Source organism: Sciurus vulgaris (assembly GCF_902686455.1).
Source record: "Sciurus vulgaris genome assembly, chromosome: 7".
NCBI lineage: Eukaryota > Metazoa > Chordata > Mammalia > Rodentia > Sciuridae > Sciurus > Sciurus vulgaris.
In genome coordinates, this window is record NC_136467.1 from 126,437,834 (window position 1) to 126,453,089 (window position 15,256).

Here is a 15,256-nt window from a genome sequence, read left to right on the forward strand (position 1 = left end):
CGGAAAAGCTCGGTCCCCTCCGGACGCCGCAATACGGAAAGACGGCTTTGAGCTGCTGAAAATTGAACCCACAGCTCCCTTGTGGGGCTGAGGCTCTGGCCTACGGCTCCAGGACTTCGACGGGCTGGGCTATCAATACCGCTGCTCTGTACGCGTGGGGGCTCTAGCAGGGAGCGTGGGTCGCCATGGCGACACCGGCGGCGCTGGAGCGCTGGGTTCAGGAGGAGCTGCACTCGGTGCTGGGGCTCAGCGAGCGGCACGTAGCGCAATTCCTGATCGGTACAGCGCAGCGCTGTGCCTCCGCCGAGGATTTCGTGCAGCGCCTACGAGACACCGATACACTGGACCTCAGCGGGCCCGCCCGGGATTTCGCCCTGAAACTCTGGAACAAGGTGTCAGGCGGGCGGGGCGGGGCCTGGCGTGGAGCGGCGGGAGGGCCCTGTTATGTGGAGCAGGGCTGAGGGCCTTGTTATGTGTCCTAGTGAAGCTGGCCCAGAAGTTAAGTAAGTTCAATTCACAAACATTTATCTCTTGTCCGTTGTCGCTTAGGCACTGAGCTAGGTGCTGAATATCCAGCTCAGTGGAGAAGATGGAAGGTTTAAGTGTAGGGTTAACCTACATATGATTCGTCCAGGGCCCTTGTCAAAATGCAGATTAGGTAGGAATCTTTGTATTTCTAACACGTTTCCAGATGATGTTGATGGTCAGGAGCCACACTCTGAATAACGAGGCTATAACAGATGTGTAGAAAGTGGAGCGGGAGGGTTAAAGAGGTGGGACAATTGATCAGGAAAAGCAGGCCCAAAGATTCCCTGGAATTTGTCAGGTCGAAATGGGGAAAGAATAAAGATATATAAAAGGTGAACTGGTGGACAGGACTGTGCCTTTCTTGTCTTGGTATTTCTCCTACCTAACAGTTACCTGCCTCACAGAACAGCTGCTGAGTAAGTGTATGTTCAGAGAATGACAGATAGCCTGTTATGGCTGTCTCATATGGTGTTTGATGAGAGATGAAATTAGAACGTAAGTACTGGATTTGGGGATGTAGCTCAGTGGTAGAGCACTTGTCTGGAATGCAGGAGGTGCTGCATTGTATTGCCAAAAAGCACCGGGAGGGATAAAGAAAAGAAAAAGTAGGTACCATGATGCCTTTGTCTGGTACTCAGTCAGGCATGTGACAGGCACTGTCAGATTGCAAAATACTCCTTGTAGTATGTCAGTCCTTGTGTAGGAATGCCTTAATCATTGGGAATAATAGAGCTATGAGAAAGGTTGGGCAATAGAGAATTGGGTTTGAGAATGTAAGCTCCATGAGGGCAGACATTTTTGTCTCTTGTTTATTCCTGTATCCCTAGTATTTAGCATGTACCTGGTGCATGGCACAGGCTTCAATAAATATTTGTTAAATGGATGAATGAAAGAAAATTCATAAGCTGAGGGGCCCTTTTCAGGCTGATGAATATAGGGTAAAGCTATATGGAAGAGGGAGATTGAAGGTTGAATTAAGATCAAGTAATGTTTAACCAGGTGTGGTAGGTGGCACACGCCTGTAATCCTAGCAATTTGGGAGGCTGAGGCAGGAGGATCTCAAGTTCAAAGCCAGCCTTAGCAGATTAGCGAGGCACTTAGCAACTTAGCGAGACCTGTCTCTAAATAAAATATAAAAAAGAACTGGGTATGTGGCTCAGTGGTTAAGCGCCCCTGGGTTCAATCCCCAGTACCAAAACAAAGAGTTACTCACACCTCTTTGTTTTCTTCTCTGCTGACAGGTACCACGGAAGGTGGTGGTAGAAAAGCCAGCTCGGGCCGCAGAGCGAGAGGCCCGAGCCCTACTGGAAAAGAATCGATCTTACAAGTTGCTGGAAGACAGTGAGGAGAGTAGTGAAGAGACTGTGGGTAGGGCTGGGAGCAGCCTCCAGAAGAAGCGTAAAAAACGGAAACACCTCAGGAAGAAACACCAGGAGGAGGAGGAAGAAGAAGAAGAAGAGATTCCTGAGACAGGGAAGAAGACAGGGTGAGTCAGAAGCAAGGGCAGAGAGGGTGGGGCAGGTGGACAGTGGGATGATACCTTCTGAATGTCCTTATTTGATGCCCTGGGTTGAACTACAGGGCAAGTAAACAACAGACTGAGAAGCCAGAGTCAGAGGATGAGTGGGAACGGACAGAACGGGAGCGCCTTCAGGATCTGGAGGAACGTGATGCCTTTGCTGAGCGGGTCCGCCAGCGAGACAAGGATCGAACTCGCAATGTCCTGGAGCGGTCAGACAAGAAGGTCTGGAGAAATAGCATATTCTGTAAATCCCCTAGGACCCTAGGTGAAATCTGAGTTATCTGTGATCACAGAGATTATGATCTTTGGGAAGATGAAGGGCTCTCTCCAGGGATGTGTTCCTCTCTGTGGTCACAGGACCACTGTGGGTTTTCTGGCTAAAGCAACTCTGCTGGGTACAGAGAACCACAGAAATTTCTCACTGAAAGGGAACATTTCCTTGTACCCATTCAGAGGGTACATCTGAACAATCCTCATTATTTTAAAGGGAAATGGTCATGGGTGTGGGAGCTTTTTGGCCTCCTCTCTGACACTATTGGTTTCTTCTAGGCTTATGAAGAGGCTCAGAAGCGCCTCAAGATGGCTGAGGAAGATCGGAAAGCCATGGTGAGTCCCAAGCTAAGACCAGAGGACAAAAGGACTTTGTGATGGGGTAGTTAGCCACAGGCAAAAGTGAAACAGGAAATACAGTGAGGATGTTGATTGGGGTTGTAAGTCTTTAGATGAGGAGGTTTGGTTGCTAGGAACTCATAAGGACTGCCTTAAGTTGTAGAGAGAAGGAATCCACCACAAATCCTCCTTGACTTTTTTTTTAGTTTGGGGGTAGCGGTCGGGGGATTGAACTCATGAGCACTTGATCACTGAGCCACAAGCCCTATTTTGTATTTTATTTAGAGACAGGTTCTCACTGAGTTGCTTTGTGCCTTGCTTTTGCTGAGGCTGGATTTGAACTCATGATCCTCCTGCCTCAGTCTCCTAAGCCACTGGAATTACAGGTGTGTGCCATCATGCCCAGCTCAAATTCTCCTTGACTCTAAGATCAAATCACATTGGGTATTAAGTGAAATATTAACTCTTCCTTTTCCTGAGATTTAGTAAGACATAAGGCAGCTGGAATGTTGTTGTGATGCAGGGGTGGCTGGCCAGGGTAGCCATCTCATCATCCAGGATGTATTGACCATTCAGGTACAGCATCTCCAAATCTCTTTTTTTTTTTTTTGTACTAAGAATTGAACCCTGGGGCACTATATCACAGAGCTACATCCCCAGTTCTTTTTTCATTTTGAGACAGTGTCTCCCTGTGTTGCTTAGGGCCTTGCTAAGTTGCTGAGGCTGGCTTTGAATTTGTGATCCTCTGCCTCAGCCTCTTGAGCCCCTGGGATTACAGGTGTATGCCACTGTGCCTGGCTCCAATGTCTTTAATAACTGCTTTTCCAAACCAGAATACACTCAGGGCTCATGTGTTGCATTTGTTTGTTAGGCTCCCTAAGTTTGTTTTGTGTTTTCTCCTTCTCATCTTGTACATTTTCCTACTTTCTATATATATTTTGTGGTGTTAAGTTCTTCTAAACCCTGTGCTTTCTTTAAAGTGGAAATTGGGCCTAAAACTTACCTGGACTCAAACAATTGTGGCTGGAGCACTTTTTGGTCAGTGATGTGCACCTTACATTGCATAACATCAAGGAGACATACTATTAGTTATGTTCCTATACATCCTCTATACCAGCAGCCTTTCATGTTAATGGTTTTAACAACCATTGTTAATCCTTTCCTAATTCATTTATTGTGTTGGGGTTTTCAAAATGGTGGTTTGGGATTCTGTCTTTCCATCTTCATTGATTGGCTTACCTTATTTTTTTATATAAAGAGCTTTTTCTCAACACTTAGGAACAAGCCAAATTTCTTTCTTTTTTGGGAGGTACCAGGAATTGAATTCAGGGGCACTTGCTCGACCTCTGAGCCACATCCCCAGCCTTATTTTGTATTTTTTTCAGAGACAGGGTCTCACTGAGTTGCTTAGAGCCTCACCATTGCTGAGGCTGACTTTGTACTACCAATCCTCCTGCCTCAGCTTCCCGAGCTGCCAGGATTACAGGTGTGTTCCACTGCACCTGGCTATAGTTCTTTCTTAAAAGGTGGAATAAGGGCTGGGTTGTAGCTCAGTGGAAGAGTGTTTGCCTAGCATGTGTGAGGCACTGGGTTTGATCCTCAGCACCACATGTAAATAAATTGAAAAAATAAAGATCTATTGACAACTAAAGAATATTTTTTTTTAAAAGGGATAAATGTTTGTTTCCTTTTAATTACCAATTTTTACATAAGAAGTTTTGTGTAATAGTTATTTCATTGATGATTAAAAATTTTTTCCCATTTTTTTTTTGTTTTCCAGACTCATGAATTTTTATTTTTCAATACTTTACAATCTCATATCATTATTCTTTTTGATGTTCAGTTGATGCTGCAATGGGACACACCATGGTTAGAGCTGGGAAGGGCCTTAAGGATATTGTCAGTTCTCTTATCATTGATCCTGAAAAGCCTGTGTCATAGGTAACCATTAGAAGCCACTTTGTAGGGAGAGAGGTTAGTCCTAGAGAGCTTAGTGACCCTGATTACATTTTGACTTCTAGAAATACTCTCTTATGCTATAGTCCCAACCTCTGTACATGATTTTTTAAAAAATATTTTTAGTTGTAGATGGACATGATACCTTTATTATTTTATTTATTTATTGTGTGGTGTTGAGGATCAAACTTGGTGCCTCACATGTGTGAGGCAGCCACTCTTCCACTGAGCCACAGCTCAGGCCACATGATTAGTGTTTTTATTCCTTCTCCAAACTGTAGTCATTCAGTTTTAAGATCAGGGCATATTAATTAGGGCTGAAGATTGCCTACAGTTGGCGCCCTCAGTAGTTTCCATCTTTGTTTCTCATTTTCAGCTTGAGACATATGCTTCTAAACACTGGATCATTCTTTTTGTTTTCACCCTTTCCACTTACTTCAGTAAAATAGAAGAAAGTATTCATATAATTGCTGTGATGTATCTATTTTGACAAAGAGGGTGATACTGCCCAGAAAATGCTTCCAACTAGATTCTGCTGCTAGAAGACAATTTGTGGGGTCAGCATATGGCATTCCAAAGAGGCCCCCTTTAGCCAGGTGTGGTGACCACATCTGTAATCGCAGCTTCTCACGAAGCTGAGTCAAGATCACAAGTTAGAGAATAGTTGGGGAAACTTAGTGAGACCTTGTCTCAAAATAAAAAATAGAAAGGCTGGGGATATACCTCAATGGTAGAGTGACCCTGAGTTCAATACCTAGTACTGTGCAAAAAAAAAAAAAAAAAAAAGTACAGTTTTGGGTAAATCATTTCGATAATGTGTTTGCAGAGGGAACGTGAAGGGTCTATCTTTAGGTTCTCACACCTGCTTATCAGGGAATTATTCATACTGAGAGTTAGTGAGATAAGAATTTGACTGTTTCTTCCTGATCAGGTACCTGAACTACGAAAGAAATCCCGCCGAGAGTACCTGGCAAAGCGAGAGCGAGAAAAGTTGGAGGACCTGGAGGCAGAGCTGGCTGATGAGGAGTTCCTATTTGGGGATGTGGAACTCAGCCGACATGAGCGCAGGGAGCTTAAATACAAACGGCGAGTGCGGGATCTAGCCCGGGAGTACAGGGCAGCTGGTGAGCAGGAGAAGCTGGAGGCCACCAACCGCTACCATATGCCCAAGGAGACTCGAGGACAGGTTTGGTGGGGAGATGAATCTTTGGCGGGGGCAACACCTTGGCTGGCTCCTTCTCTTGCTTTTTGCTGTGGGTGAAGGTCATGAAGAAGGAGGCAGGGACTGGGCAGAGAGGGCATCCCCTGTTTTCACGTCTTTGTGTATCTCCTCTCTGTAGCCAGCTCGTGCTGTGGACCTAGTGGAGGAAGAATCAGGTGCTCCTGGGGAGGAGCAGCGGCGCTGGGAAGAGGCCCGCCTAGGGGCAGCATCTTTGAAGTTTGGAGCCCGAGATGCTGCCTCCCAGGAGCCCAAATATCAACTGGTGCTGGAGGAGGAGGAGACCATTGAGTTTGTTCGTGCCACTCAGCTTCAGGGTGATGAGGTGAGAGGGAGAGTTCTGGGACACTCTGAGGAGTCCCTGAACTGGCTGAGGGGCTCACAGCCTTCCTTTTCCTTCCTTAGGAGCCATCAGCCCCACCCCCTTCAGCCCAGGCTCAGCAGAAAGAGTCCATCCAGGCTGTCCGTCGCAGCCTCCCTGTGTTCCCATTTCGAGAGGAGCTCCTGGCTGCCATTGCAAATCATCAAGTCCTCATTATTGAAGGCGAGACAGGCTCTGGGAAGACCACCCAAATCCCACAGTACCTCTTTGAAGAGGTATGATCATCAGACCCTCCAATTCCAGGCCCAGGGCATTGATGAGCCTATTACTGTCAGAGCTCATTTACATGATATTTAGGTCTTATATACCTGGCTTTTCCCATTAAATCATGAGGGTCTTGAGAATAAACAGCAAACCCTTTTTGCATTTTTATTCTTCTTTGGTGCTATGTTATTCATGCTTGGGAGATGTTCAGGTTGTAAGGATGTGTAGATAGATAGATGAGTGTGGTATGGTGCCCTGTCCTTGGTAACCTAAAGGGTAGGACTCAAGGACTGACTGTCCCCTTTGAGGGCCCTCTGTCATCCTGTTTGCCCTTCTTTTCTGACTTTTATCTTCTGTCCATTGTCTCCTTTCCCCCTGCCCTACCTGGCTTTTATAACTTCTTTCTCCGAATTGTTTTTGGGCCTCAGGGGCCATATTTAGCAAAGGAAAACCTTCTACCACTGAGCTACTGGAATCCTCTTTATTTTTTGACATTCAGGGTTATACAACGAAGGGTATGAAGATTGCCTGCACCCAGCCCCGGAGAGTGGCAGCCATGAGTGTAGCTGCCCGAGTGGCCCGGGAGATGGGTGTGAAGCTTGGGAATGAGGTGAGACTCTGGGGACTCAGGGGTGAAGGGAACCCCTGAGATCTGGGATTCAGTCCATCCTGTCCTCATATCACAGGGCTGGGTATTGGCCCTTCTTCTTTTATCCCTGAGTTTCCTTCAGGAAACTCTATCCCACTCTTGGTCACCAATGTCCCCTTAACCAGGTTGGCTACAGCATCCGCTTTGAGGATTGCACATCAGAGCGAACAGTTCTCCGCTACATGACAGACGGGATGCTTCTCCGGGAGTTCCTTTCTGAGCCTGACCTGGCAAGTTATAGGTACATACAGGGCCCTTCCTTCCACAGGAGAGCCACCTGTCTTCTCATCCCTCTGCCCTGCTGTCCCCTTCCCCTCAGTGCCTTCCCGTATCATTTAATCTCTTTCTTTCTGTCTGGCTAATTTGGCCCTTGTCTTCTGATTAACCTACCATGTCTTGAATCTGTATGGTTCCAGTAGTCCTAGAGCCAATCTGCAGGTCCATGGAATTGGGGCTGGAGAACAGAATAGATTGCAAGAAAACCTGCCCCATTGCCCATTTATTTCCAGGGTTCACAAAATCAGGATGGTGAAGTAGTACTATGGGATCTGAAATGCATGAGTAGACCATTTGAAGACACCCAGGGTGTTCAGATTAGAGGATACAAGCTTGTGACACATGCCGATATCTTCAAAATATGTGAAGGGCTGTTACATGGTTAAGAAGAATTACACTTGTTTTACATTACACCAGAGGTCACCGCTAGGAACCATAGGGGAGGATACAGGGAGATGGGTCAGCTCAGTGCTACAAGCCATGTAACCCTCATAGGGGCAGAGATTGTAGATCTGATCAGAGTGCCTGGACCCTGGCTCTTGGTCCTCAGCCCACATCTCAAGGTGGCTTGGTCTGTCGCCACTGAGCTCTCAGTGCTGGAGATGACCAAGCAAGAGTTGGATCAGCATGTATTGAGGGGGAGAAGGGATTCCTGGATGAGAGGGTGTTGGGTGGGCTGGTCAAGCAGTGTGCATTTTCAGCTTTTCAGAGGGTGGACTTTCTAATCCTGGAGGATCACAGTGGACACTTGGACAGATATGATTTGATCCTTCACAGCTTTTGCAGAAATCTCTGGGAACCCATTGGGGACCGGCTTGTGTAAGAGTGTCTAGTGTATGGGGTTCTCCCATTTAACCAGCCTACTTTATGAAATGGCTGAGACTTTACCTTCAGTCAGGGCTAGGTACAAAATGGTGGGGTTGGGGAGAGGTAAGCTCCTGTGGGCTTGGCTCCCACCCAGAAAACCAAAGAAGGTATAATACAGATAACCCAATTAGGTGAGAACCAAGGCATCTGAAGTCTCGGGTAGAAAGAGCAGCAGTCACCCCACAGGCCCCTGAGAGCTGCTGGGCTGTTTATATCCTGGCAGCTAAAGTCTGTCTGTTCACCTCCAATCACCTTCATTGGAAAGAGTCCTGGCTCTCACTTTTTTATTCATCTTTAAAGTATATCCTTACTTCTGCTTCCTCTAGTGAGAGCAGCTGCTGACCCTAAGCAGACTTTTTGTTGTTGTTTTTATGGTACTAAGGATTGACCCCAAGGGTGCTCTCCTATTGAGGTATACCTCCTGGGCCTTTTTGTTTTTTATTTTGAGACAGGGACTCACTAAATTGCCAGACTAGTGTTGAACTTGTGATCCTTCTGCCTCAGCCTCTTGAGAAGCTGAGATAATGGTTGTTGTTCCACTGTGCTAGACATCTAAACAGATTCTTGACTCTGATCCAGAAATGTCTGACTTGTCACAACCCTAGCTTCCAGCCTTTACATCTTGGCCACTTTTATCTGCCAAGGCTGGGACAGTTTGTAGACCACTGGTACCAGGACTTTCCTAACCTACATAACTGGGATGCTTGGCTACTCCTTGGAGACCCTGCCCCCACATTCTTTCTTGGGTCCTTTGCTTCCATGGCTTCCCTCTCATCCAGGAGACCTGGTGTCAAATGCTGCATTGCCTAACTTTCCTCCCTTACTTTCCCCCTATTCCCCTAGTGTGGTCATGGTTGATGAAGCTCATGAGCGGACCCTACACACAGACATTCTCTTCGGGTTAATCAAGGATGTTGCACGTTTCCGACCTGAGCTCAAGGTCTTGGTAGCCTCTGCCACACTGGATACTGCCCGTTTTTCCACCTTCTTTGATGATGCCCCTGTCTTCCGAATTCCTGGACGGAGATTTCCAGTTGACATCTTCTACACCAAGGTGCCCCCTCAGGGAGCATGGGCTTGAGTCTGAGGCGAGAAACTGGGGCCTTTGGAGGAGTTTATCCCAAGGAAGGAAGGGTAGAATGGAAAACCCAAAGGGATCTGGGATAAAGTTATGATGAACTGGGAGGAGTTTGAGCAGGTGGCCATCCTGTGACACCATGTCTTTCCCCCTTTCCAGGCTCCTGAGGCTGACTACCTGGAAGCCTGTGTTGTGTCTGTGCTGCAGATCCATGTGACCCAGCCACCTGGGGATATCCTGGTGTTCCTGACAGGACAGGTGTGTGACATGGTGGGAAAGGGGATGATGTATAACAGGGAAAGACTGGGCTGACCTGTTGGCCATCTGTAACTCTGTGACCCCTGTTGCTTTCCCATCCCAAATCCAGGAGGAGATTGAGGCTGCCTGTGAGATGCTCCAGGATCGTTGTCGCCGCCTGGGCTCCAAAATTCGGGAGCTCCTGGTGCTGCCCATTTATGCCAACCTTCCCTCTGACATGCAGGCTCGCATCTTCCAACCCACGCCCTCTGGGGCACGAAAGGTCAGTTGAAGAAACCTCCATTCTTCCCTGTTAGATTTCGTACAGCAGGTAGTGAAATAGAAGGTGTATGTATTCCCCATATAAGGCATGTGCTGGGTACTGCTACAGACACTAAGGAGCAGCCAGAACCTTACCTGTGGGACTGGAGAGAGAATGAATACGATGTGAACTGAAAATAATAACTAAGTGCATGATCCAGGGAATAAGTACTATGTAGAGATTCAGAAGAAAAGAGAAGGGAAGCTTTCAGTGAGCCAAGAGGTAGAATTTGATATGGGCCTTTAAGAAAAACAGGGACTGGGTGCAGTGGTGCAAGTGTAATTCCAGTTACTTGGGAGACTGAGGAAATAGTTTGAGGTCAGACTCAACAACTTAGCAAGATGTTGTCTCAAAATAAAAAGTAAAAAAGGGCTAAGGATATCACTCACTGGTTGAGTACCCCTGGTTCCATCTCCAGTGTCCACCCTTCAAAAAAAAAAAAAAAAAACAAATGATGACTGGGGAAATAGAAGAAGACCCAAGGTGTGTTTGAAGTCAGAGTGGAACTAGTGTTCTTAGTGGGATATTCATGTGGTGTAGCAGTGAGCCAAGACCAGATCGGCTTGGGCTGAGCAAAAGAGTTGGTCAGGCAAAAGAGTTGGACTTTAGACAGTTGAGTGACAATCAAAGGATTTTGAGCAGAGATTTCATTCAACAAATGTTTAGTGAGGGGCTGAATGTGTGGCTTAGTGGTAGAGCACTTGCCTAGTATGCTCAAGATGCTGGATTCCATCCCCAATGACCCACTCCACCAAAAAAAGGAATACATTCTTCCTGTGTGCCAGGTATTGTTTTAGGAGATGAGGATACAGTGATGAGCAAAACAAAAGTCTCTAGCCTCACAGAACTTCCACCTAATGGGAGGAGATAGTGGGCCCTTAAATACATAATGTCAGTTTGTAGCAAGTGGTAAAATATGTCAATTTGTGGCTATGAATCCCTATAAAGAGATACAAAGCAGCATAGGAGGATGGAAACTGACTCTGGCTGGTGAGGGTGAGGAATGGCAAGGGGCTATTTTCCTTGGAGTGTAGAGAAACCCTCTCCAGTGAGGTGAAGGTAGAGCAGATGCTGAATGAGGGGAGGGAAGGGAGCCAGGCTGCCTTGTGGGAGAAGAGTGCTGCATAGAGGCAACAGCTGATGCAAAACCTGTAGATGAGGTGAAAGGCTCTGTGACTCAGACTTTAAGGGGCTTGGATTTAATTCTAGAATGGGTTGGGAAGCCATTGAAGGATTAGAGAGTAATATGACAGGTTTATATTTTAGAAGGACCATCCTGGATGCCACATGATAGAGACTAGGAGACTGGTTAGGAGGCTGTTACAGAAAGTGGTGGTGGGGAAGATGGGGAAAGAACCTGGACATCCCCATCTCCCACCTCTGCAGGGAGGGGGATGGGACCCTAAATCCTTTTTCCATTTCCACTGTGCATTATGTCCTGACCGACTGACTCTCCCTGCTTGCTTCTCTTTCCCTTTTCCTGTCCTTGTCTCCCTCTCCTGAACTTGACCACTAATTCTATTAGCTTCTGCTCCTCACTGTACCCACTTCTCTATTCCCAATTTTCCAGGATAATTTTTTCATGAGTGAAATATCCACATGTCTTCTCACTCAGGTGGTTGTGGCAACAAACATTGCTGAGACTTCACTCACTATTGAGGGCATCATTTATGTGCTGGATCCTGGGTTCTGTAAACAGAAGAGCTATAATCCCCGTACAGGCATGGAGTCGCTCACTGTCACACCCTGCAGCAAGGTGAGCCTAGATCTCCATGGGGTAGAGAAAGGTGGAATTATTCCACTGGGGAGGTCCATCTCAGGAGCTGCTTAAAGAATGGGGGATAAGCATTTTTATTTTCCCCGATGGCTTGTGTAAATACTGCACTTCTCTCTTTTCCCTGACCAAATCATCAGCTAACCTCTTCTTTCCAGGCCTCAGCCAATCAACGGGCTGGCCGGGCAGGTCGGGTGGCTGCAGGGAAGTGTTTCCGTCTGTATACAGCCTGGGCCTATCAGCATGAGCTGGAGGAGACCACAGTGCCTGAGATCCAGAGGACTAGCCTGGGCAATGTTGTGCTGCTGCTCAAGAGCTTAGGTGATTGGGATACCCCAATCCTCCTGAAAGAGGAGGGAGGAGGGAGCAGGGCTGGAGTCATTGGCTCTTGTGTGGGGATTTTGTTGTATCCCCCACATGTTTCTCTAGGGATCCATGATCTAATGCACTTTGATTTCCTGGACCCTCCACCATATGAGACTTTACTGCTAGCTTTGGAGCAGCTATATGCTCTGGGAGCCCTCAACCACCTAGGGGAGCTCACCACGGTAAGGGGCTGGGGCAGGTTGAAGGAAGGGGCTGGGGTGCCCTAGGGACCCGGGTCATGATTGAAGGAAATCTGAAGGAAGACTGGCCTAAACTCTCTTTCCTCTCCTTAGTCTGGTCGAAAGATGGCAGAGCTGCCGGTGGACCCCATGTTATCAAAAATGATCTTGGCTTCTGAGAAGTAAGCACTCACACCTCACCTGGCCCCCAAACACAAACTGATCATGTCTCCCCCGTCTTGGGGGACACCTTTGTCTCTCTTTTTTCTCTCAGTCATTATATATTATATAACAGATAACATTATATATATATATATATATATATATAATATTATATATTATATAACAGATCAGTTATTAGAGAACTATTATTGTCCCCTCCCCGCCACCCACTTTCTTTTTGTGGTACTGAGGATGAAACCCAGGACTTTGACATACAAGGCAAGCACTCTATCACTGAGCTACACCCGCAGCCCTTTATTTATTTATCTTGGTACTGGGGTTGAACTCAGGAACTCTTTACCACTAAGCTACATTATTTTTTGAGACAGTCTCACTCAGGATGAGACTGGCCTTGAACTTAAAATCCTCCTGCCTCAGCCTCCTGAGTTGCTGGGATTACAGGGGTGTGCCATGATGCCTGGCTCCTTAGTGCCCTTTTTGAGGCCCACAAGGGTCTATAAATCACTGTCCTGTCCTTGTTCATATTAAATTAACAAAAAATCAGGAGTATGAACAGAAGTAGATTTTCATCTGAGATGTGCTAAGTGAGATTACTTTTGGAACTTGCTCATTCCTAAGATTCAGACTGAGATCTGGATATAGCTGTGGGAGACCACCTTTAAATGCCATTCCTCTGTTGTAGTTGGGGTCAGAGAAATTTCCCCAAGTCACACAATGCACACCTTCCTCTTGTAGCACCCTCAGAAATCCCAGTGCTTCCTACTTCTGCCTCCATGCAGTTCCTTTTATGTAATTGTTTCACCTATGGCTCCCCCTCCTGGACTTCTAGGCTGCTACTGCTGCTACCAGAATCTATCTGCTGTCTGATGTGTAGCCACTGTCCTAACTGGCTTCCACAATGTGAGAAGTAGCAATCACAGCTATCACTTTTCCTCTCGCCATGTGTCTATTCTTAGGTGTTTGGCTTTGACCTCTCATACTTCTTATTTCCTGCTCAGGTATAGCTGTTCAGAGGAAATTCTGACAGTGGCCGCCATGCTCTCTGTCAACAACTCCATCTTCTACCGACCCAAAGATAAGGTCGTCCATGCAGACAATGCCCGAGTCAACTTCTTCCTCCCTGGTGGGGACCACCTGGTTCTGCTAAACGTATACACACAGGTCACTGTTCTTGGGTGAATGGGAGTGAGGGAGAAGTGGGGGGTGGGGGCTCTAGTCTACTCTACACTTAAGGCCTCCCACCTTTTTTCTTTTGAACCCTCTTCACAGTGGGCTGAGAGTGGCTATTCTTCCCAGTGGTGCTATGAGAATTTTGTACAGTTCAGATCCATGCGCCGAGCCCGGGATGTGCGGGAACAGCTAGAGGGGCTCTTGGAGCGTGTAGAAGTTGGTCTGAGTTCCTGCCAGGGGGACTATATCCGCGTACGCAAGGTCAGCATCTCCTGTCTCCTGCTGTCCACTCAGGACCGCCTAGGGGTGTGCAGCAGTTCCCCAGCCTGAGCCCTTCACCTTGTGCAAAACATTCTCCAAAGCCTTTTTCTGCAGACTAGTTTATTCTCAATGGGTTCTTCACACATTCCTTACATTTCTAGTTCTCCCAAAGCCTGAACTAGGAAGGTGATGAGGACCAAGGGTCCCGTGCCCACCTTTCCCATTGACTTTCTTTCTGAACTACTCCTTAGGCCATCACTGCTGGCTACTTTTACCACACAGCACGGTTGACACGTAGTGGCTATCGCACTGTGAAACAGCAGCAGACAGTGTTCATTCATCCCAACTCTTCCCTTTTCGAGCAACAGCCACGCTGGCTGCTCTACCATGAACTTGTCTTGACCACCAAGGAGTTCATGAGACAGGTAAGGGACCATCCACTGCCCAGGTGGGTGAAGATTGTATGGGGAGACTGTGTTGGCAAGCTAAGAACCCAGGTTCAAGTTGCTAGGACTGGCACAATCACAGGAAAATATATTGTTTAAGGTAGGATTGAATAGACATTCTTTCTAATAGCTTCTCAGTGTCTTGTGAGATCTGAGAACTACACTTCATTCAATATTTGCAAGCTGGGCACACTGTATGCCTGTAACCCCAATGACTCATGAGGGTCACAAGTTCAAGGCCAATCTTAGCAACTTAGTAAGACCCTGGCTCAAAAAATAAAAAGGGCTAGGTATGTATTTCAGTGGCTAAGCACCCCTGGGTTCAATCCTCAGTATGTATGAATGCACGTGTATGTATAAATAAGTATTTGCCCACTGTCTCAGCGTTTAAGGTGCTGAGGCTATAATGATAAACAAAGCAGATGTAGTTTGTCCTCACAGAATGTATTTTATTTATCTTTTTCTTTTAAGCTTTTCTCAGGGATAGCTTACTTGGTATCTTAGGTACATGTTGAGGTGTTTGCCCTTTGGGTATATAATAGAGCCAGGTACCTTTTCCTCTAGTTCTTTAGTCAAAAGGGTAAGAGGTGGGGATCATGAAACTGAAATTGAATTCAGTGCACATATGAGTTAGGATGAAACCAACTACTATGTGTAACTATAAAAGCTCTTAAAGAAAAAAAAAAAAAAAGACCTCCCCACTGCAAAAAAAGGAAAAAGAACATTTTTTGACCACATACACTTAAGATTCCTGATTGGATAGAAGGGAAACCTACTGATATTTTCTCTTTATTCTAGGTATTGGAGATTGAGAGCAGCTGGCTTCTGGAAGTGGCGCCCCATTATTATAAGGCCAAAGAGCTAGAAGATCCCCATGCTAAGAAAATGCCCAAAAAAATAGGCAAGACACGAGAAGAGCTAGGGTAGAGAAAAGGACACAAATGGAACCTGACACCAGCTCCTCCTTTTCCTTCCATATATTATTTAATATCTGTCAAATAAAATTATTTTTGCAATAAGTCTTGTGG

General features: G+C 46.5%; 1 protein-coding gene across 1 annotated transcript; it reads left to right on the forward strand.

The window, feature by feature from the left end:
* The first annotated feature begins 5 nt into the window (after positions 1-5).
* DHX16 (DEAH-box helicase 16) lies at positions 6-15,247 on the forward strand. Its single transcript, XM_079146376.1, has 20 exons — positions 6-392; positions 1,770-2,014; positions 2,110-2,272; positions 2,600-2,656; positions 5,547-5,801; positions 5,956-6,159; positions 6,240-6,431; positions 6,920-7,030; positions 7,195-7,310; positions 9,056-9,266; positions 9,450-9,548; positions 9,658-9,810; positions 11,465-11,605; positions 11,782-11,944; positions 12,053-12,171; positions 12,283-12,350; positions 13,350-13,512; positions 13,621-13,782; positions 14,034-14,207; positions 15,027-15,247. The coding sequence occupies exons 1-20, from the start codon at positions 186-188 to the stop codon at positions 15,153-15,155; spliced, it is 3,132 nt and encodes a 1,043-aa protein (XP_079002502.1). The 5' UTR covers positions 6-185; the 3' UTR covers positions 15,156-15,247.
* The last annotated feature ends 9 nt before the right edge of the window (positions 15,248-15,256 follow it).

Bases quoted from the DNA above. Each gene is read 5' to 3' on its own strand.
- DHX16 (XM_079146376.1), top strand. From the start codon at position 186: ATGGCGACACCGGCGGCGCTGGAGCGCTGGGTTCAGGAGGAGCTGCAC. The intron at 393-1,769 runs GTGTCAGGCGGG...CTCTGCTGACAG, and splicing joins CCCTGAAACTCTGGAACAAG to GTACCACGGAAGGTGGTGGT. The intron at 11,945-12,052 runs GTGATTGGGATA...ATGTTTCTCTAG, and splicing joins GCTGCTGCTCAAGAGCTTAG to GGATCCATGATCTAATGCAC.